The sequence below is a fragment of the Pongo pygmaeus genome, chromosome 20 (genome assembly GCF_028885625.2).
Source record: "Pongo pygmaeus isolate AG05252 chromosome 20, NHGRI_mPonPyg2-v2.0_pri, whole genome shotgun sequence".
Taxonomy (NCBI): Eukaryota; Metazoa; Chordata; class Mammalia; order Primates; family Hominidae; genus Pongo; species Pongo pygmaeus.
In genome coordinates this window covers 61373293-61396493 of record NC_072393.2, presented here as the reverse complement: position 1 = coordinate 61396493, position 23201 = coordinate 61373293, and the positions used below count along the sequence as shown (strand labels likewise).

Genomic DNA, 23201 nt, shown 5'->3' with positions numbered 1-23201 from the left:
AATAGGTGCATAGGACTCACGCAGGCACTCTTTCCTTTTTTAAATTGTGGTAAAAAGTACGTAACACTGGCCAGGCGTGATGGTGCACTCCTGTAATCCCAGCTACTAGGGAGGCTGAGGCAGAAGAACTGCTTGAACCAAGGGGGCACCGCTCCTGGCTGTAACATGTTTTCAACATCCCCCCCTCTTCGGTGGTATAGGGGATGGCCCCATATACATATGCGATGGCAACTGGACTGGGTCCCCGATACACCGGAGTGCTCCAGAAACACCCCGTTGCCTGGGACGGAGGATGTTATGTGGCCCTCCTAGGGTTTGAGTTTGATAAATGGGCAAAGGAAGTGGTTTTTAGTAGAAAGCCAGCTTTCCTTTTTTTTTTTTTTCCAGCCAGCAAACCCCAAACAGGAACCTATGGTTGGTGATGGATGTGCGTTCAGAAAGCGGGGAGGGAGGGGGAGTCAGAGGTGAGGGGGGTCATCAGCCATAGCTGTCTGCTGCATCACCCCCTCACTACCTCCAGAAAGTTTTCTGGGCTTTTCCTGTTGCGCAGTGTGGAAGTGCCCCATCTTCATTCATATCGAGGAAAGTCAAAGGACAAACTCTAAAGATGGCAGCGTCCTTCTGCCTTTCTAGTCAGGCTGCTGCTGTAGCGCAGTGTCACCCTGATTTCCAGCCCCGCAGCACACAGTCGCACAGTGAAACCCTGCCTGGCGTGATTCAGAGGCAACATATTTCCCAAGGTGGCTGTGAAGGAACCGGGGGGATAAACACAGCCCGTGAACCGCAAGCCAGAGGACAGGTCCAGCTGGCTGCTGCGGAGTCATCACGGCATGTCGCATCTGAGCACTTCTCCAAACCACCCAAGTGGCACCCGGGGCGACATTTACATCATCTCGAGTACAAGTCTCTCAAGGAAAAAGCGAGCCCAGCATCTTCTGCCATGGCAGCCCTGGCTTGGAGCCTCATAGGAGAGAAGGCCCTAAGAATACCATTTTCTTGCTCTAAGTTGCTCTTATGGGAAAGAAGTGATAATATTCTTCCTAAATGCCATCATTCGTGCATCCTTCCCGCCTACATGTGTCACCGGATCATTCTCTACCTGGGTGGGGCTGTCCTGTGCACTGCAGAATGCTGAGCAGTGTCCTTGTCTTCAACCGACCAGATGCCAGGAGCACCCCAATTTCTGCCATTGGGTGATTGACTTCACTGTTGCATTTGATTTTTTATGTATTTTTTTTTTTTTTTTTTTTTTTTGAGATGGAGTCTTGCTCTGTTTGTTGCCCAGGCTGGAGTGCAGTGGCGCGATCTCGGCTTACTGCAAGCTCCGCCTCCTGGGTTCATGCCATTCTTTCGCCTCAGCCTCCCGCGTAGCTGGGACTACAGGCGCCTGCCACCACGCCCGGCTAATTTTTTTGTATTTTTAGTAGAGACGGGGTTTCACCGTGTTAGCCAGGATGGTCTCGATCTCCTGACCTCGTAATCTGCCTGCCTCGGCCTCCCAAAGTGCTGGGATTACAGGCATGAGCCACCGCGCCCGGCCTTTTTATGTATCTTTTAAAAGGGACCCAGTAGGGCCAGGCACAGTGGCTCGCACCTGTATTCCCAGCACTTTGGGAGGCCGAGGTCGGCGGATTGCTTGAGCCCAGGACTTCAAGACCAGCCTGGGCAACGTAGTGAAACCCCAACTCTACAGAAAGCAATTTTTTTATTTTTATTTTATTTTAGACGGAGTTTCGCTCTTGTTGCCCAGGCTGGAGTGCAGTGGTGCAATCTCGGCTCACTGCAACTTCTGCCTCCCGGGTTCAAGCGATTCTCCTGCCTCAGCCTCCTGAGTATCTGGGATTACAGGCATGCGCCACCACGCCCAGCTAATTTTGTATTTTTAGTAGAGACAGCGTTTCTCCACGTTGGTCAGGCTGGTCTTGAACTCCCGACCTCAGATGATCTGCCTGCCTCGGCCTCCCAAAGTGTTGGGATTACAGGCGTGAGCCACCGCGCCCAGCCAGGTTTATAGTTTTATAACCCTTATGGCAAATCTCATGGTATTCTGCAGGGATAAGCATGAAACCACTTGTTCAATACATGCAAACAAAAACACCAACAATTCTTAAGACATTTCTAATCTTATTTTACCAATAATTTTAAAGTCAGCTTATGTATTAAAGATTTATAACCACTGTTATTAATGTTTAAAATTCTATGCAGCTTAAAGCATTTTTAATTGATAAAACTGCTGATACTGAGTGCCTGACATAATATTTGAAAGGTGGCAGGCATCCAACCATGGTACTGAACTAGAGATGTAGGGAAGATGATGGCAGGGAGGTTTTTAGATATCAACACTCTGATATTTATAATTTTAACTACTTGTAAGTGCACATACACGTCAATGGCATTGGCCAGGCACGGTGGCTCACGCCTGTATTCCCAGCACTTCGGGAGGCCAAATCACAAGGTCAGGAGATCAAGACAATCCTGGGTAACACGGTGAAATCCTGTCTCTACTAAAAATACAAAAAATTAACTAGTCATGGTGGCACGCACCTGTAGTCCCAGCTACTCAGGATGCTGAGGCAGGAGAATCGCTTGAACCTGGGAGGCAGAGGTTGCAGTGAGCCAAGATCGCGCCATTGCACTCCAGCCTCGGCGACGGAGTGAGACTCTGTCTCAAAAAACCAAAAAACAAAAAACAGTCAATGGCATTAAATATAAATACATTTACAGTGTTGTGTAACCATCACCACTATGGATACCCCAGACTTTCTCATCACCTTCAACCTAAGCTCTCCCTATTAAATAGCAACTCCCCACTTTTCCCAGGCCTTGCCACCACCATTCTAATCCCTGTCTTTATGAATTTGACTCCTCTCGATACCTCAGATAAGTGGAACAATGCAGTATTTATCCATCAAGTCTGGAATATTTCCTTTAGCATAATGTCTTCAAGGTCCATTACGTTGTAGCATGTATCTGAATTTTATTCTTTTATAATATTTTTTATTTTATTTTATTTTTGGAGACAGCATCTTGCTCTGTCACCCAGGCTGGAGTGCAATGGCGCGATCTCGGCTCAGTGCAACTTCTGCCTCCCGGGTTCAAGCCATTCTCCTGTCTCAGCCTCCGGAGTAGCTGGGACTACAGGTGCCTGCCGCCATGCCCGGCTATTTTTTTTGTATTTCAGTAGAGACAGGGTTTTACCATGTTGCCCAGGCTGGTCTTGAACTCCTGAGCTCAGGCAATCTGCCTGCCTCGGCCTCCCAAAGTACTAGGATTACAGGCATGAGCCACCGCGCCCGGCCTTATTTTTATTTTTGAGACAGTCTCACTCTGTCGCCCAGGCTGGAGTGCAGTGGTGCGATCTCGGCTTACCGCGATTTCCGCCTCCCAGGTTCAAGCGATTCTCATGCCTCCGTCTCCCAAGTAGCTGGGATTACAGGTGTGTGCCACCATGCCTGGCTAATTTAATGCCCAGCTAATTTTTGTATTTTTAGTAGAGATGGGGTTTCACCATGTTAACCAGACTGGTCTCGAACTCCTGACCTCAGGTGATCCATCCGCCTCGACCTCCCAAAGTGCTGGGATTACAGGCGTGAGCCACTGTGCCTGGCTGATTTTTATTCTTTTAGTTAAGGCTGGTTGATACCACCTTGTGTGTATATACTGCATGTTGTTTATCCATTGTTGTTGATGGACATTTGGGTGGTTTCACCTTTTGGCTACTGTGAATAAAGCTGCTGTGAACACTGTACAAATATGTTAGAGACCCTGTTTTCAATTCTTTCAGGTGTATACCCAGAAGTGGAATTGCTGGATATTATGGCAATCCCATGTTTAACTTTTGGAGGAGCTGCTAAAACTGCTTTCCACAGCAGCGGCACCATGTAACATCCCTGCCAGCAATGCACACGCGGTCCAATTTCTCTGCATACTCACCAATATTTGCTATTTTCCATTAAAAAAAATTATAGCCGGTCAGGTGTGGTGGCTCATGCCTATAATCCCAGCACTGTGGGAGGCTGAGGCAGGCAGATCAACTGAGGTCAGGAGTTCAAGACCAGCCTGGCCAACATAGTGAAACCCCATCTCTACTAAAAATACAAAAATTAGCCCGGCGTGGTGGTACATACCTATAATCCCAGCCACTCGGGAGGCTGAGGCAGGAGAATCGCTTGAACCCGGGAGGTGGAGGTTGTAGTGAGCCAAGATGGCGCCACTGCACTCCAGCCTGGGCAAAAAGAGTGAGACTTTGTCTCAAAAAAAAAAAAAAAAAAATTACAGCCATCCCAGAAGGTGTGAGGTCATATCTCACTGTGGTTTTGATGCGTATTTTCCTAGTGACATTAGGGAGTTTATGGGAGCACGGGAACACAGACCAGGCCCCAGCAGGCGGATGAACGGTACAATGCCAGGCTGGCCAGAGGAGATAAGTGCGGCTCCTTGGAGCTTGTGTGCAAGTCACTGTACTGAGGAGCCGGCTACGGCTCGATGAGTCTCAATTAGGAAAGGCCGGGGCTGGCGGAGGAAGGGAGGAGAGCATTCTTCATCCTCATCACATCCTGAGCCTGTGCCCCAGGCTCCTACCACTTCCCTCCCTGGCCACAGAGCTCAGGACAGGGCTGAGGAACCATGTCTCCATCCCCGACCGCCCTCTTCTGTCTTGGTGAGTCCTGAGGGTCGATCTGGGAAATGCTGAAGGACAGGCATGGACTGCCAGGCAAAGGATTTTTAAGAAATTTGCATTGGTGATGAATTTCAGGACAAAAAGGAACCTGTGAGAGCCCCTTCATTTGTTGGGTGGGGAAATGGGGGGCCAGCGAGGTGGCATGTTTTGCATGAGTTATTCCAGTGTATTCATGGCTGGGTCAGGAGATGAACAGAGGTATCCTAGCATCGGTCTCAACTTTGTTCTACTACACTGCAATTGCCCCTTTTTAAAAAAATGTGGGCCAGGCACGGTGGCTCATGCCTGTAATCTCAACTTTGGGAGGCTGAGGTGGGTGGATCACCTGAGGTCAGGACTTCAAGACCAGCCTGGTCAACATGGTGAAACCCCATCTCTACAAAAATTAGCTGGGCGTGATGGCGGGTGCCTGTAATCCCAGCTACGGGAGGCTGAGATGGGAGAATTGCTTGAAACCGGGAGGCAGAAGTTGCAGTGAGCTGAGGTCAGGCATTGCACTCCAGCCTGGGCAACAGAGAAAGACTCCATCTCAAAAAAAAAAAAAAAAAAGGCAGAGTGCCATGCCTCACACACTTTGGGAGGCCAAGGCAGGTGGGTCACCTGAGGTCGGGAGTTTGAGACCAGCCTGACCAACATGGAGAAACCCCATCTCTACTAAAAATACAAAATTAGCTGGGCATGGTGGCACATGCCTGTAATCCCAGCTACTCTGGAGGCTCAGGCAGGAGGATCGCTTCAACCCGGGAGGCGGAGGTTGCGGTGAGCCGAGATCGCGCCATTGCACTCCGGCCTGGGCAATAAGAGCGAAACTCCGTCTCAAAAAAAAAAAAAAAAAAAAAAAAATTGTGGAATTGATGATATCTGGACTAGATATGGATTTAATTTGTGAGTATCCCCTACAGTAGTGGAGTAAATAAGAGTCTCCTGATGGATGGGTGGCAGGTCGAATGCATTTCTGCTGCCTGATCTTCACTTGCGCTGGGCATGTCGAATGCATTATTTCCTGATTTCTTCAGAATTTGACCACTAAAGGGATAGCATCTCCAAAAGGCTAAGCAGGAAGGAGATGGTTGTATTACTGGAGATGAGAGGGTTAACTGTGAATATAAACAACCTCTCATTCATTATCCATCCACGGATGTATTCTTGTTTGTTTGTTTTTTGAGATGGAGTCTCGCTCAGTCGGTCGCTCAGGCTGGAGTGTAATGGCATGATCTCAGCTCTCTGCAAACTCCGCCTCCCGGGTCCAAGTGATTCTTCTGCCTCAGCCTCGCGAGTAGCTGGGATTACAGGCATCCGCCACCAGGTCTGGCTAATTTTTGTATTTTTAGTAGAGACGGGGTTTCACCATGTTGGCCAGGCTGGTCTTGAACTCCTGACTTCAGGTGATCCACCCGCCTCAGCCTCCCAAAGTGCTGGGATTACAGGCATGAGCCACTGTGTCCGGCCTGTTTTAACTTTTATTTGTTTAATTTTATTTGAGACAGGGCCTCACTTCTGTGGCCCAGGCTGGAGTGCAGTGGCATGATCATGGCTCACTGCAGCCTCAACCTCCCAGGCTCAATCAGTCCCTCCCCATCAGCCTCCTGAGTAGCTGGAACTACAGTTGCACACCATCATGCCTGGCTGATTTTTGTGATTTTTTTTAGTTACGGGGGTCTCACTATGTTGCCCAGGCTGGTCTCGAACTCCTGGGCTCAAGCGATCCACCCACCTCAGCCTCCCAAAGTGCTGGGGTTACAGGTGTGACCTGTACAGGTTACTGCATCTGGCTTAATTTTTGCTTCAGTAGCTTTTGGGATACAAGTGGTTCTTGGTTACATGGATGAATTCTATTCTGGTGAATTCTGAGATTTTAGTGCACCTGTCACCTGACTACTGTACCTTGTACCTAATGTGTAGTTTTTCATCCCTACCCGCCTTCTGCCCTTCCCTTCTGAGTCTCCGAAGTCCATTACATCACTCTGCATGCCTTTGCATACCCACAGCTTAGCTCTCACTTATAAGTGAGAACATACAGATTTTTGTTTTCCACTCCTGTGTTACTTTACTTAGAATAATGCCTTCCACCTCCATCCAAGTTGCTGCAAAAGACTTTTTTTTTTTTAAGACGGAATCTCGCTCTCTCACCGAGGCTGGAGTGCAGTGGTGTGATCTCGGCTCACCGCAAACTCCACCTCCCGGGTTCAAGCGATTCTCCTGCCTCAGCCTCCCAAGTAGCTGGGACTACAGGCGCCCACCACCACACCTGGCTAATTTTTGTATTTTTAGTAGAGATGGGGTTTCACCGTGTTGGGGAGGATGGTCTTGATCTCTTGACCTCGTGATCCACCTGCCTCGACCTCCCAGACTGCTGGCATTACAGATGTGAGCCACTGTGCCTGGCCAAAAGACATTATTTTGCTCCTTTTAATGGCTGAGTAGTATTCGACACTCATTTATTTTTATTTATTTTTATTTTTTGACATGGAGTCTCACTCTGTTGCCCAGACTGGAGTGCAGTGGCATGATCTCGGCTCACTGCAACCTCCACCTCCCAGGTTCAAGCGATTCTCCTGCCTCAGCCTCCCGAGTAGCTGGGATTACAGGCTCCTGCCACTACGCCCCACTAATTTTTGTATTTTTAGTAGAGATGGGGTTTCACCATGTTGGTCAGGCTGGTCTCGAACTCCTGACTTCAGGTGATCCGCCCACCTCGGCCTCCCAAAATGGGATTACAGGCGTGAGCCACCGCGCCCGGCCGGTGAGAACATTTAAAATCTACTCTCAGTGATATGCAAGTGTACAATATGTTGTTATTAACTACAGTCACCATGATGTGCAGTAGATCTCCAAGACATACTCCTCTTATCCAACTGAAACTGCCTCCTTTGACCAACATCTCCTCAAACCTTACCCCACCACCCCTGGTAACCACCACAGCGCTCTCTACTCCTGTAAGTTCCCAAGTCCACACTCTTTACCACTAATCGGTGCTGCTAGGGTTTGCATCTACTCCTGCCAGCTGTAGGACTGTGGATAAGATACTGTCTGACTAGCCTGATGTATAAGAGGGGACTGATAATGGTAGCTAACCCGTACGATTATGGTGACTTGGAGTCCATGCACAGAAGGCGCTCAGCACGGCGCCTGGAAGATTCCCAGCCATGGTACAGCATCGCATGGAAACCTACAAAGAGGCTGAGGGGGGCTGTGATGGGGCAGGAGGAGGGGGACAGAGAAGCGGCACGGAGCTTAGGTTGGGGTGCAGAGGGAGCCTGGGGTGGACAAAGGGTGGTGGCCACGGGGGAGCTGGTGACAAGTTGTCACTCTCTGAGCTCAGAGTCAAGAGATGATCTGGGTTCACCCACTTCTTGCTATGTGAGCTATACAAGGTTGCTCAGCCTCTGCCCAGTTTCCTTATGTTTACAGCGGGAATGACAACTATCCCACCTTTGTGTGTGTGTGTGCGTGTGCGTGTGTGTAAGAATGAGGGTTACCAGATAAAACACTGGATGCCTGGTTAAATTGGAATTTCAGATAATTAGTACTTTTTTTTCTCCTCTTCTTCTTTTTCTGAGACAGGGTCTTGCTCGTTGCCAGTCTGGAGTGCAATGGTGCAATATCAATTTTTTTTTTTCCCTCAAGTTGGAGTCTTGCTCTGTTGCCCAGGCTGGAGTGTAGTGGCGTGATCTTGGCTCACTGCAACCTCTGCCTCCCGGGTTCAAGCGATTCTCCTGACTCAGCCTCCCGAGTAGCTGGGATTACAGGCACGTGCCACCATGCCCAGCTAATTTTTTGTATTTTTAGTAGAGATGGTGTTTCACCATGTTGACCAGGCTGGTCTCGAACTCCTGACCTTGTGATCCGCCCACCCTGGCCTCCCAAAGTGCTGGGATTATAGGCATGAGCCACCGCGCCTGGCTGGTGGTGCAATCTTACCTCACAGCAGCCTTGACCTCCTGGGCTCAAGCAATCCCAGGAGGGGATCGCTTATATACGTGTATTTGTATACATATATATATATACACACACATGCATATACACATATGTATACATATATGCCTATATGTATATGTATGTACACACATGTATATGCACATATACATGTACGTATAGATGTATGTTTACATATATGCACTATATGTGTATATACATATAGTGATCAGATCAGGGTAAGTAGCACACCCATCTTCTCAAACATGCATCTTTTCTTTGTGTTGGAAACTTTCACCATCCTCCTTCAGACTATTTGAAATGATATATTATTATATATATTACATCCTATCATGTAATCATGGAATATTGATTCAACCAAACGTTGTAAATACCGGGAACCCCATGGCCAGCACACGCTGAGACGTCCTGACTTACACACTGAGGCTCCATCCTGCCCCATCCTTGGAGCCCAATGCATCCCATTAGTGTGGGTTTTATCGCATATATTACATAGACAATAAACTACAATAATATACAATATGCAATAGTATTTACAATACTTGTCTATACAATTGCATACTATTGTAATGCACTTGGATATTATTTAATATTGGGAGACTGAAGGGAGGAAACGAAGGAACAGCAATGTCTGAGGTCCCATTCCTCACACCCACTGAGGAAGTCAATGGGCAATGTCTAACACGAACGAATCCACAGTGTCTAACACGAACCAATCCAGAATGTCTAACACGAACGAATCCACAGTGTCTAACACGAACGAATCCACAGATAGCAGTACGCCGCCGCGCCTCACCCTCCTCTCCCACCACCGCCAGCCATGGATCTGTTTTCTTCTCCGTCTCCTATAGATTTACCTGTTCTGGATATTTCATGTAAATGACCTCATAAACTACATGGCTTTTTCTGACTGGCTTCTCTCACTTAAATTACATTCCTGTGTGTCTTTTGAAGAAATAATTAGGACAGAGTAAAGCATATGCACGCAAATGTCTTATCACCACGACCAGCAGGCACGAATGTCCATAAAAGCGAGTCCTGGCATCTGGTCCCTTTCTTCTTTCCTCAGGGCTGTGTCTGGGGCATGTGCCAGCACAAAGTGGTGAGTCCTTCCCCAGACCCCTTCCCTCCTGCGGGATCCGCCAGCGCGGGGGCAGCGGGGCCCAGGTGGGGTCTGCGGGGAGGCTGACCCAGCCCTGCTCCTCTTCCAGGACCGCTCCCCAAGCCCTCCCTCCAGGCTCTGCCCAGCTCCCTGGTGCCCCTGGAGAAGCCAGTGACCCTCCGGTGCCAGGGACCTCCGGGCGTGGACCTGTACCGCCTGGAGAAGCTGAGTTCCAGCAGGTACCAGGATCAGGCGGTCCTCTTCATCCCGGCCATGAAGAGAAGTCTGGCTGGACGCTACCGCTGCTCCTACCAGAACGGAAGCCTCTGGTCCCTGCCCAGCGACCAGCTGGAGCTCATTGCCACCGGTAAAGGAAGGGGGACTGGAGACTGGGACTGCGTGGTCCTCCATTCAGGACACAAATATGGGGGACATTGAGGGCAGGGATTAGGGTGAGGCAAACGAGGCACTGGCCTAGCGGGTGGTGGTGCCACAACATTTATGGATCGATGTGAATAATATTTTGTTTTATTTTTTGGACACAGGGTCTTGCTGCGTCACCCAGGGTGGAGTGCAGTGGCGCGATCTTGGCTCACTGCAGCCTCCACCTCCCCGGCTCAAGCGATTCTCCTGCCTCAGCCCTCCAAGTAGCTGGGACTACAGGTGTGCACTGCCACGCCCAGCTCATTTTTTATGTTTTTGTAGAGATGGGGTCTCTTGACAGTTTTCACAAAAGACATTAAAATACAAAAGAGAGAGAGAGAGGGTCTCGCTATGTTGCTCAGGCTGGTCTCGAACTCCTGGGCTCAAGCAGTCCTTCCATCTTGGCTTCCCAAAGTGTTGGGATTACAGGCGTGAGCCACTGCATCTGGCTGTGAATAACATTTTCATGCAATTTTTAAAAAAATCAAAATAAATAGCAAAAACATCCACAATGAAAAAAAATCAGAATTTCAAATAAAGGCAGAATCAGCCAGTGCCGGTGCCAAGTCATACCAGAGCCTGTGCCAAAACGAAAAACAGGCACCCCTTTATCTGTGTTTTAACGTACTTAAAAAAATTAGAGATGGGGTCTTGCTACCTTGCCCAGGCTGGAGTGCAGTGGCTGTTCACAGGAGCAATCATAGCTCACTGCAGCCTGGAACTCCTTGCCTTAAGCAATCCTCCTGCCTCAGCCTCATGAGTAGCAGGGACTACAGGCACAGGCCACCGCGCTTGGCTCGGGATTCTTTTTAAAACTGTATTTTGGAATAATTTTTAGACTGACAGAAAAGTTCCAAAGATAATATTAATGGAAATATTTCACCCAGGATCCCCTCATGTTAACATCTTACATTTGTTACAACTAAAAAATAAACGTAGCACTGGTCCCAGTGGTTTACACCTGTAATCCCAGCACTTTGGGAGGCTGACGCGGGAGGATTGCTTGAGCTCAGGAGTTCAAGACCAGCCTGGGCAACATAGTGAGACCTCATCTTCAAAAAAAAATTAAAAATTAGTGGGGCACGGTGGCATACACCTATAGTCCCAGCTACTAAGGAGGCTGAGGCAGGAGGATTGCTCGAGCCAGGGAGGCCGAGTCTGCAGGGAGCTGTGATCATGCCTGGGTGACAGAGTGAGACCCTGTATCAAAAAACAAACAAACAAAAAACCATAGATACAACTATGTTATATCAAGTAAACTCCAGGCTATTTGAATTTCACCAGTCTTTCCACTAATATCCTATTTCTGTTACCAGACCCCATCCAGGGCCCCACAGTGCATTTAGTATTTATGTCTCCTTAGAATCTTGATTGGTGCGAATATTCTAATTTCTTTTCTTTTCTTTCTTTTTTTTTTTAGAGAAGAGGTTGGGCCAGGCGCGGTGGCTCACGCCTGTAATCCCAGTACTTTGGGAGGCCAAGGCGGGTGGATCACTTAAGGTCAGGAGTTCGAGACCAGCCTGGCCAACATGGTGAAACCCCGTCTGTACTAAAAAAAAAATAAAAATAATTAGCTGGGTGTGGTGGCACACGCCTGTAATCCCAGCTACTCCGGAGGCTGAGGCAGGAGAATCGCTTAAACCTGGGAGGCAGTGAGCTGAGATTGCACCACTGCACTCCAGCCTGGGCGACAGAGCAAGACTCCGTCTTGGAAAAAAAAAAAAAAGAGAGAAGAGAAGAGGTCTTACTATGTTGCCCAGGCTTTAGTACACTTGCTATATTCACAGGCACGATCATAGCTCACTTTTGTGGTCCTCCCTAGTAGCTGGGACTACAGGTGCACCCAGTTAGTGCACTTTTAAATGGTTAATTATTTTCTAGAAGTAGGTTTTGGAAATATCACTGATGGGCTTGCAACCACAAAAGCCTAGAATGTAAAATCATGATAAATCTTTCTTTCGGGGGAAGAAATAAAGTATTCAAACAGAATAATGTGAGTTTTAATGATCTACTCTTCAAATTTTCAATAATTTTTTCAAATATGTTGTTTGGGAATAATTAAATTTTACATCCCAGGAGAGTGCCTCACTCACGCCACCCTAATTCCTGGCCAGCTGCACTGTGTTCTATTCCGCATTGTAAATCCTGCCTCTCTCCCCTCCACAGCATCACCGGCCTCCTCTCTGCTACTAGAATGGGCCAGCCTGGCTGCCTCATTACTTCTTTTGGGGTCAGACTCAAATGCTCTCTTCTCACTAAGTATATCCCCCACCACCCTAGTCAAAGTGGCCCTCCTCACTATCTGGTATGTGAAGTATACCTTTATTTATCTTGGTGGTGGTTGTCTATTTTTAATTCCTGGCCGGGCGCGGTGGCTCACGCCTGTAATGCCAGCACTTTGGGAGGCCGAGGTGGGCGGATCACCTGAGGTCGGGAGTTCGAGATCAGCCTGGCCAACATGGTGAAACCCTGTCTCTACTAAACATACAAAATTAACTGGGCATGGTGGCACATGCCTGTAGTCCCAGCTACTTGGGAGGCTGAGGCAGGAGAATCGCTTGAACCCAGGAGGCGGAGGTTGCAGTGAGCTGGGATCACGCCACTGCACTCCAGCCTGGGCAACAGAGTGAGACTCTGTCTCCAAAAAAAAAAAAAAAAAACAACTTTTAATTCCTGATGGAATTTTTATTTGTTAGAATACAGGGCTAGGAGTGGTGGCTCATGCCTGTAATCCCAGCACTTTGGGAGGCCAAGGCAGGTGGATCACCTGAGGTCAGGAGTTCAAGACCAGACTGGCCAACATGGTGAAACTCTACAAAATACAAAACTTAGCCGGGCATGATGGTGAGTGCCTGTAATCCCAGCTACTCGGGAGGCTGAGGCAGAAGAATCGCTTCAACCTGGGAGGCGGAGATTGCAGTGAGCCGAGATCGTGTCATTGCACTCCACCCAGGGCGACAAAGCGAGACTCCGTCTCAAAACAAAACAAAACAAACGAAACAACAAAAAAAGAATATAGACAGACACATAATAGTTGCTTAAGTGAAAATTAAGAGAAAATATTGCTGAGTGAATGTTACAATTATCAGGCAGCTTATATATTTCTTTCCTTCCTCCCTCCCTTCCTTCCTCTTTCTCTTTCTTTTTCTTCTTGTTGAGTGAATGCCATAATTATCAGGCAGCTTATATATTTCTTTCCTTCCTCCCTCCCTTCCTTCCTCTTTCTCTTTCTTTTTCTTCTTGTTGAGTGAATGCCATAATTATCAGGCAGCTTATATATTTCTTTCCTTCCTCCCTCCCTTCCTTCCTCTTTCTCTTTCTTTTTCTTCTTCTTGAGTGAATGCCATAATTATCAGGCAGCTTATATTTTTCTCTCCTTACTTCCTTTCTTTTGCTTTCTCTCTGTCTTTTTTTGAGACAAGGTCTCACTCTGTCACCCACGCTGGTGTACAGTGATCATGGCTCACTGCAGCCTCGCCTTCCTAGGCTCAAGCGATCCTCCCACCTCGGCCTCCCAAAGTGCTGGGATGACCGGTGCGAGCCGCCGCACCCAGCCTCAACCTTTGTTTTCCGACTCCTGTGTGCAGGCGTGCATCACCACACTGGACGATGACAATACCCTCACATCAGAGCAGTGTAGGTTTGTGTTTACGAGTGGAGACCCTGGAATCAAACTCCGTGAGTGCAGATTGCAACTCTGCCACTTATGATCTTGGACAAGTTATTTATTTATTTTTAAATTAAAAAATGTCCAGTTTTGTTGAGGTATAATTGAAAAACAAAAATGGAATATATCCAAGGCATACAAGTTGATGTTTTGATATACGAATCCACTGTGAGACAACCACCAACTAGCAAGCTAATTAGCATACATCACCTCACACAGTTAACTTTTGTGTGTGTGTGAGAACACTTATAATCTACCCTCTTAGCAAATTTCAGGTGTACACTGCAGTATTGTTACCTAGAGTTGGACAAATTATTTAATGCCATGTGCCTTAGTTTCATTTATAAAATAGGGACATTAAGAGTGAAGACTCCATAGGTCTCTGAGGATTCACTGAACTGATATACATCATGAGTTTGGAAGGCACCCGGAAGCTGGCACTGTCAGCCACGTTTACAATGTAACAATTGTATGTGGCAATACAAGCTTACAGCACAGTATAAGCTTAAGCTATTTACTTACTCCCGTCTTATTTCCAGGGCTTGGCTAGGCAACAGGCACTCTGCAAATTACTGTGTACTGTCTCATTCAGTCATCCCCATTTTAACAGAACAAGGCAGTGAGGCTCAGATACAGAGGGAGATTTGTCTCCAGGGCACCAGGCCCTTAAAGGCAGAACTAGGATTTTCACCCAAGCACTAGGACGTGAGCACAGCCTCGCTTCCTCAACCACTTCCTCAACCTCACCTCTCTGTGAGCTTGGGTGGGGGAGTGCGCTCTCTGGAAGGGATACAGCCAAAAAGCTCCCCAGCCCTTAGGCAGGTGTGGGGACCTCCCCAGTCTCAGCTGAGATGCTGGCTGCTGCCTTTAACATCAGACTTTTCCTTTTCTCCCAGGAGTTTTTGCGAAGCCCTCGCTCTCAGCCCAGCCCGGCCCAGCGGTGTCCTCAGGAGGGGACGTAACCCTACAGTGTCAGACTCGGTATGGCTTTGACCAATTTGCTCTGTACAAGGAAGGGGACCCTGCGCCCTACAAGAATCCCGAGAGGTGGTACCGGGCTAGTTTCCCCATCATCACGGTGACCGCCGCCCACAGCGGAACCTACCGATGCTACAGCTTCTCCAGTGGGGACCCATACCTGTGGTCGGCCCCCAGCGACCCCCTGGAGCTCGTGGTCACAGGTAGGGGTGGTGCAGACCAAACCTTTCTTCCTCAGCCTTTATAGGTCCTGATGGCCATTCCAAGGGAGGGGCCGTAAGTGGGAAGGAAGTGGGAGAGCAGGAAGCCCTGGGCTGCAGGCAGCTGGGAGAACGGAGGTTTCTTTTTTTTTTTTTTTTTTTTTTTTTGACGAGGTCTCACTGTCACCCAGGCTGGAGTGCAGTGGCACGATCTCAGCTCACTGCAACCTCCGCCTCCTGGGTTCAAGCGATTCTCCTGCCTCAGCCTCTCGAGTAGCTGGGATTACAGGTGCCTGCCACCACGCCCGGCTAATTTTTGTATTTTTAGTAGAGACGGGGTTTCACTATGTTGGTCAGGCTGGTCTCGAACTCCTGACCTCATGATCTGCCCGCCTCAGCCTCCCAAAGTGCTGGGATTACAGGCGTGAGCCACCGCGCCGGCCTTGGCTACCATTCTTAAAGGGGGTTTCTTTCAAAAGAGAGCAGCGTACCTCATAGTGTGGTTATATACATGCAATGGAATATTATGCAGCCTTAAAAAAGGAAATTCTGACACATACTACAACATGGATTTATCTTGAGGACATTATGCTAAGTAAAATAAGTCAGTCACAAAAGGACAACTAGTGTATGATTCTACTCAAAGGAGGTATCTAATGTCAACACTGTAGAAACACAAAGTACAATGGTGGTTGTTAAGGGCCAGAAAGAGGGGAGAGAAGGAATTAGTGTTTAATAGGCACAGAGTTTCAGTTTTGCAAGAAAAATAAGTTTTAGAGGTCAACACATTGTACCACGATGTGAACATACCCAACGCCACTGATGAGCACACTTAACCATGTCGTATGAAATCAAACAAAATACATCATTTAGTGTCTGGAGAAAAATCTGTTTTGCCCCCAGGATCACAGTGAGGGGTAGGACACAGGAGTCCAGAAGAAACAGAACTGAGGTCGAAAAAGGAGGGATGGGAGCTGCATGCATTTCCTGTTAATATCCCAGAATGTGCCAGGTGTGCTTTGCAAATGCTTCTTCTTCCTCTTTTTTTGTTTTTTGAGAGTCTCACTTTGTCGCCCAGGCTGGAGTGCAGTGGAGTGATCTCAGCTCACTGCAACCTCCACCTCCTGGGTTTAAGCGATTCTCCTGCCTCAGCCTCCCGAGTAGATGGGACTACAGGCACCTGCCATCATGCCCAGCTAGTTTTTGTATTTTTGTAGACACAGGGTTTCACCATGTTGGCCAGGCTGGTCTTGAACTCTTGACCTCAGGTGATCTGCCTGCCTTGGCCTCTCAAAGTGCTGGCATTACAGGTGTGAGCCACCATGCCCGGCTAAGCCTTTTTTTTTGAGATGGAGTCTTACTGCGTCGCCCAGGCTGGAGTGCAGTGGTGCGATCTCAGATCACTGCAACCTCTGCCTCCTAGGTTCAAGCGATTCTCCTGCCTCAGCCTCCTGAGCAGCTGGGATTACAGGTGCACACCACCACGCCTGGCTAATTTTTATATTTTTAGTGGAGACAGGGTTTCACCATACTGGCCAGGCTGGGCTTGAACTCCTGACCTCAAGTGATCTGCCCTCCTCGGCCTCCCAAAGTGCTGGGATTACAGGCATGAGGCACTGCGCCCAGCTCAAATGCTTATTAACATCCACAACAGTCCAGTGATGTAAGCTATTTTAGGCTCATTTTTCAGGTGAGGAAACTCAGTCACGGAGATGTTTCATTATTTGTTCAGGACCCACAGCGATAGAGCACAGATTTATCTCATTTTCTGATTTCCCAGCAACCTCTGTGACCCCCAGCCAGTTACCAACAGAACCACCTTCCTCGGTAGCAGGTAAGTTCTGCAGGGTCCATTCTGGTGCACAGCGTATGAGGTACACGGACCCCTTCTTCTCTTTCTCCTCTCTGCCTAGACTTCTCGATTTAATTCACTTGGTTCTTTCACAGATTTGCTTTGTTTTAAAAATCCTTTACTCCTGCCTGTAAACAGGGTGGGTGTCCTAAGTAGTTAGATGTTAAGATGCTGCCCCCAATCCTACTCTGGGTGGATGGTTTATCACATATAACACGCAGAAGAATAATCGGAGTGGCTTGCTATACTGTGGAGTCCAGCTGGTTGAATATGGGTGACAAAAACAAACTAACCAACCAACCAACCAACCTGTAGAGTCCGGGACTCTGTTTCTGAGTCACTGATTCCATTGATCAGCGGTTCTCAAACTTCCATGAGCATAAGAATCACCTGGAGGCTTAAAGAACAGATTTCTGAGCCCCCAGGGCTTCTGCTTCAGTAGGTCTGGGGTGGATCCAGTCATTTTCATTCCTAGTAAGTTCCCAGGTGATGCTGATGCTATGCTCCAGGATGCCACTTTGAGAACCACTGTGGTAAGTTTTGTGTGAGGCGTGCTACCCCCTCCACTTTCAAAAGCATGTCAGCTGAATATGGTGTACCGGACTACGGCCTGCACTTTAAGAATATTATACACGAGGCTGGAGGCTGGGCATGTCTAACATTCCCTGTGTCTCAGAGTGAAGCACCAAGGCAGGAGAAACATGCTAGAAAGAGCCGAGGTTGATAAGGATGAGATTCGCGGGGTTGAGGGCAGAATGGGGCCATTATGCCCAGTGGGCAGGGACATGGAGGATGGTCACACACTGTGCATGCATGTGCGTGTGTGTGTGCACGCATATGTGTGCGTGTGCTTCTGACTGGATTTTTGAACTTTCTCTTTTGAAATGGTTCTAGAGTCACAGGAAGTCTACAATGATAGAACAGAAGAATCCCATCTGCTCTTTTTCCAGTTTCCCCTAATGGTTACATCTTACATAATTACAGTACAACATAAAAACCAGGAATTTGACATTGGCATAAAGTAGGTGTCTAGTTCTATGCCAATTTGTCACAGTTGTAGATTCGTGTCACCATCACTGCATTCACTGTACAGAACTCTTCCGTCTCACAAGGGCCTCCCTTGGGCTACCCTTTTATATTCACACCCACACCCTTCTCCTTCCCTTGCCATCCCTAACTCCTGGTATCCATTAATTGGTTCTCCATCTCTATAATCTTCCATTTCTAGAATCTGATGTAAATGGGATCATCCAGTATGCAACCGTTTGAGATATCCTTTTGTCACTCAGTGCAATGCCCCTGAGGCACATCCAAGCTGCTGTATGTATCAATGATGTGTTCCTTTTGATTGCTGAGCAATATTTCATGCTGTATTAGGCTGGTTTTGTGCTGCTATAAATACCTGAGACTGGATTATTGATAAGAAAAGAGGTTTAATTGGTTCACGGTTCTGAAGGCTGTATAGGAACAGAAGGCTGGCTTCTGGTTTTGGGGAGGCCTCAGGAAGCTTACAGTCATGGCAGAAGGCAAAGGGTGGGTAGCTGTCTCACATGGTGGGAGCAGGAGCAAGAGAGAGAGAGAGTTGGGACTGGGGGACGTGCCACACTTTGCAATAGCCAGATCTTGTGAGAATTCACTTACCATTGCAAAGAAAGCACCAAGCAATGAGGGATCCACCCCTATGATCCAAACACCTCCCACCAGGCCCCCACCTCCAACACTGGGGATCATAATCCAGTATGAGATTTGGTGGGAACGTGTATTCAAACTGTATCACATGGCATGCTCATACCACACGCCGTATTGAAATCAAAATCAAAACAAGGTGTATTAAATAGGGAATCCTTTCCCCATTGCCTGTTTTTGTCAGGTTTGTTGAAGATTAGATGGTTGTAGGTGTGTGGTCTTATCTCTGAGATCTCTATTCTGTTCCATTGGTCTGTGTCTGTTTTTGTACCAGTACCATGCTGTTTTGGTTACTGTCACCTTGTAGTATAGTTTGAAGTCTGAGCCTGATGCCTCCAGCTTTGTTCTTTTTGCTTAGGATTGTCTTGGCTATATGGGCCCTTTTTTGGTTCCATATGAATTTTAAAGTAGTTTTTTCTAATTCTGTGAGAAATGTCAGTGATAGTTCAATGGGAATAGCAACGAATCTATAAATTAGTTTGGGCAGTATGGTCATTTTCATGATATTGATTCGTCCTATCCATGAGCATGGAATGTTTTTCCATTTGTTTGTGTCTGCTCTGATTTTCTTGAGCAGTGAATTGTAGTTCTCCTTGAAGATGTCCTTCACTTTCCTTGTTAGCTGTATTCCTAGGTATTTTATTCTGTTTGTAGCAATTGTGAATGGGAGTTCCTTCTTGATTTGGCTCTCTGCTTGTCTATTGTTGGTGTATAGGAATGCTTGTGATTTTTGCACATTGATTTTGTATCCTGAGACTTTGCTGAAGTTGCTTATCAGCTTAAGAAACTTTTGGGCTGAGATGATGGGGTTTTCTAGATATAGGATCATGTCATCTGCAAAGAGAAATAGTTTGATTTCCTCTCTTCCTATTTGAATATCCTTTATTTCTTTCTCTTGCCTGATTATTCTGGCCAGAACTTCCAATACTATGTTGAATAGGAGTGGTGAAAGAGGGCATCCTTGTCTCGTGCTGGTTTTCAAAGGAAATGCCCATTTAGTATGAAATTAGCTGTGGGTTAATAAATGGTGCTGGGAGAATTGGCTAGCCATGTGCAGAAAATAGAAACTGGACCCTTTCCTTACACCTTATACAAAAATTAACTCAAGATGGATTAAAGACTTAAATGCAAAACCCGAAACTATAAAAACTCTAGAAGAAAATCTAGGTAATACCATTCAGGACATAGGCACAGGCAAAGATTTCATGACAAAAATGTCAAAAGCAATTGTAACAAAAGCAAAAACTGACAAATGGGATCTAAATAAACTAAAGAGCTTCTGCTCAGCAAAAGAAACTATCATCAGAGTGAACAGACAACCTACAGAATGGGAGAAAATTTTTGCAATCTATCAATCTCACAAAAGTCTAATATTCAGAATCTACAAGGAAGTTAAACAAATTTATAAGAAAAAAAATTAAAAAGTGGGCAAAGGACATGAATGATCACTTCTCAAAAGAAGATGTTTATGCGGCCAGTAAACATACGAAAAAAAGCTGAACATCACCAATCATTAGAGAAATGCAAATCAAAACCACATTGAGACACCATCTCACACCAGTCAAAATGGCGATTATTAAAAAGTCAAGAAACAACAGATGCTGGTGAGGCTGTGGAGAAATAGGAATGCTTTTACACTGTTGGGAATGTAAATTAGTTTATTGTGGAAGACAGTGTGGTGATTCCTCAAAGACCCAGAACCAGAAATCCTTTTTTTCTTTTTTTTTTTAGATGGAGTCTTGCTCAATAGCCCATGCTGGAGTGCAGTGGTGCGATCTTGGCTCACTGCAACCTCCACCTCCCAGGTTCAAGCAATTATCCTGTCTCAGCCTCCTAAGTAGCTGGGACTACAGGCACCTACCACCACGCCTGGCTAATTTTTTTTTTTTTTTTTTTTAATAGAGATGGGGTTTCACCTTGTTGGTCACGCTGGTTTCAAACTTCTGACCTCAGGTGATCCACCCGCCTTGGCCTCTCAAAGTGCTGGGATTACAGGCGTGAGCCACCGCACCCGGCCAGCTTTTTTTTTTTTTTTTCCAAACAGAGTCTCACTGTGTCACCCAGGCTGGATTGCAGTGGTATGATCTCGACCCACTGCAGCCTCTGCCTCCAGGGTTCAAGCGATTTTCCTGCCTCAGCCTCCCGACTAGCTGGGACTGCAGGTGCATGCCACCACGCCTGGCTAATTTTTGTATTTTTGATAGAGAGGGGAGTTTCACCATGTTGGCCAGCGTGCTCTCAAGCTCCTGACCTCAGGTGATCTGCCCACCTCGGCCTCCCAAAGTGCTGGGATTACAGGTGTGAGCCACTGTGCCTGGCCAGAAATATCATTTGACCCAGCAATCCCATTACTGGTTATATACCCAAAGGAATATAAATCATTGTATTATAAAGATACATGCACACATATGTTCATTGCAGCACTATTCACAATAGCAAAAACAAGGAATCAACCCAAATGCCCATCAATGATAGACTGGATAAAGAAAATACGGTACATGTACACCATGGAATACTATGCAGCCATAAAAAGGAATGAGATCACGTCCTTTGCAGGGACATGGATGGAGCTGGAAGCCATTATCCTTCAGCAAACTAACGCAAGAACAGGAAAGCAAACACTGCATGTTCTCACTTGTAAGTGGGAGCTGAACAATGAGAACACGTGGACACAGGGAGGGGAGCACACACCCCGGGGCCTGTCGGGGGCTGGGGGAGGGAGAGGATCAGGATAAACAGCTGATGTGTGTGGCGCTTGATACCTGGGTGATGGGCTGATGGGTGCAGCAAACCACCATGGCACACGTTTACCTATGTAACAAACCTGCACATCCTGCACATGGATTCTGGAACTTAAATTTTAATTTAAAAAAAAAAGAAACAAGGTTTATTAATGCATCTCACAGGAAGAGAAGTAACAAAGACCAAATAATACCCACACTCTCATTATGCCACAGAGAGCTGAGCATAAAGTAGTTTTTGCCAAGCTGGTTCCACCATAAAAAGACTCCCAGGATAGTACCCACCACCACAAGAGCTTCATATTTATCAGCTGAGGCAGTTCAGGAAATATTTTGGTGGCCACAGGAGGCCCCTGGTTAAGAAAATGGCCTGGCCGTGTGCGGTGGCTCATGCCTGTAATCCCAGCACTTTGGGAGGCCGAGGAGGGTGGATCACGAGGTCAGGAAATCGAGACCATCCTGGCCAACACGGTGAAACCCCATCTCTACTAAAAATACAAAAAATTAGCCAGGCGTGGTGGCAGGTGCCTGTAGTCCCAGCTACTCGGGAGGCTGAGGCAGGAGAATGGCATGAACCCGGGAGGCGGAGCTTGCAGTGAGCCGAGATCGCGCCACTGCGCTCCAGCCCGGACGACAGAGTGAGACTCTGTCTCAAAAAAAAAAAAAAAAAAAAAAAAGAAAATGGCCTAAGTAGGAAGGTGGAGATCCCGTGTTCTGAGGCTAACGCGAGCTCATTCTTCCTTTAAGCTCATGAAGACATGGATCCACATCTGATTATTCAAATTGAGATCTAATTCACATACCATAAAATTCACCATGCCAACTAGGATGACTGTGATTATTAAAACAAAACACACAGACGAGAAGTATTGGTGAGATTTGGAAGAACCTTCTTGTATTGCTGGTGGGAATATAAAATGGTGCAGCTGCTTTGAAAAACAGTCTGTGGCCAGGCGCAGCCTGTAATCCCAGCACTTTGAGAGGCCGAGGAGGGTGGATCATGAGGTCAGGAGATTGAGACCATCCGGGCCAACATGGTGAAACCCCGCCTCTACTAAAGTACACAAAAAGAGTTGGCCGGGCGTGGTGGCAGGTGCCTGTAATCCCAGCTACTCAGGAGGCTGAGGCAGGAGAATCGCTTGAACCCCCAGGAGGTGGAGGTTGCAGTGAGCTGAGATTGCGCCACTGTACTCCAGCCTGGGCAACAGAATGAGACTTCGTCTCAAAAAAAGAAAAAAGTCTGGTAGTTCTTCAAAAGTAAAACACAGAGTTACTGTATGACCCAGTAATTCTGCCACACCTGGGTGTGTACCCAAGAGAACAGAAAACTTATGTTCACACAAAAACTTGTATGTCAATGTTACAGCAGCAATATTCATAACAGCAAAACGTGGAAACCCAAGTGTCTATCAATTGATGAACGGATCTGCTTCTTACTAAGCCAGTCATGGAAGATAAGTCTTACACCTTTCGAATTTGTCTGTCTTCAGTGTCTGTGCAGTGTGTGTCAGAGAAAGGGGTTTCAGGGAGCCTAGATATCTCAGAAGGGGAATGGAGATATCTAGAGGATATAGGGAACCACGGGGAAGACCTAACATTGTTTTGCTTTCTTACAATTCTTAAAATCCTCAGAAGCCACCGCTGAACTGACCGTCTCATTCACAAACAAAGTCTTCACAACTGGTGAGTAACCAGGCATTTCACAAACAAAGTCTTCACAACTGGTGAGTAACCAGGCATTTCATGCTCAGCAGAAAGGAGTGTGAGGACGGAGCTCTCTCTTCCATTATCTAAGCCTATAGGCTTTTAATCACTCCACTGAACTGTCTGTCTCTTCCCAAGAAAGTCCTTGGTGTGAGGCTAGAGCATGGGTGCAGAGTGGAGCTCTGGGGTTCAGAAGGAGGAGCATTTTGGGTAATGGGGCCATTTCAAAGA

The 23201-nt window shown here is 47.1% G+C and overlaps 1 protein-coding gene across 1 annotated transcript in view; it reads left to right on the top strand.

Annotated features, from left to right (window-relative positions):
- Positions 1-23201, top strand: part of GP6 (glycoprotein VI platelet) — a 29449-nt gene that overhangs the window by 2392 nt on the left and 3856 nt on the right. Inside the window, exons 3-7 of the mRNA XM_063657397.1 lie at positions 9687-9719; positions 9829-10086; positions 14706-14990; positions 16768-16821; positions 22899-22949. Of these exons, the coding sequence (XP_063513467.1) occupies positions 9687-9719; positions 9829-10086; positions 14706-14990; positions 16768-16821; positions 22899-22949 (681 nt within the window). The remainder of the gene's footprint in view (positions 1-9686; positions 9720-9828; positions 10087-14705; positions 14991-16767; positions 16822-22898; positions 22950-23201) is intronic.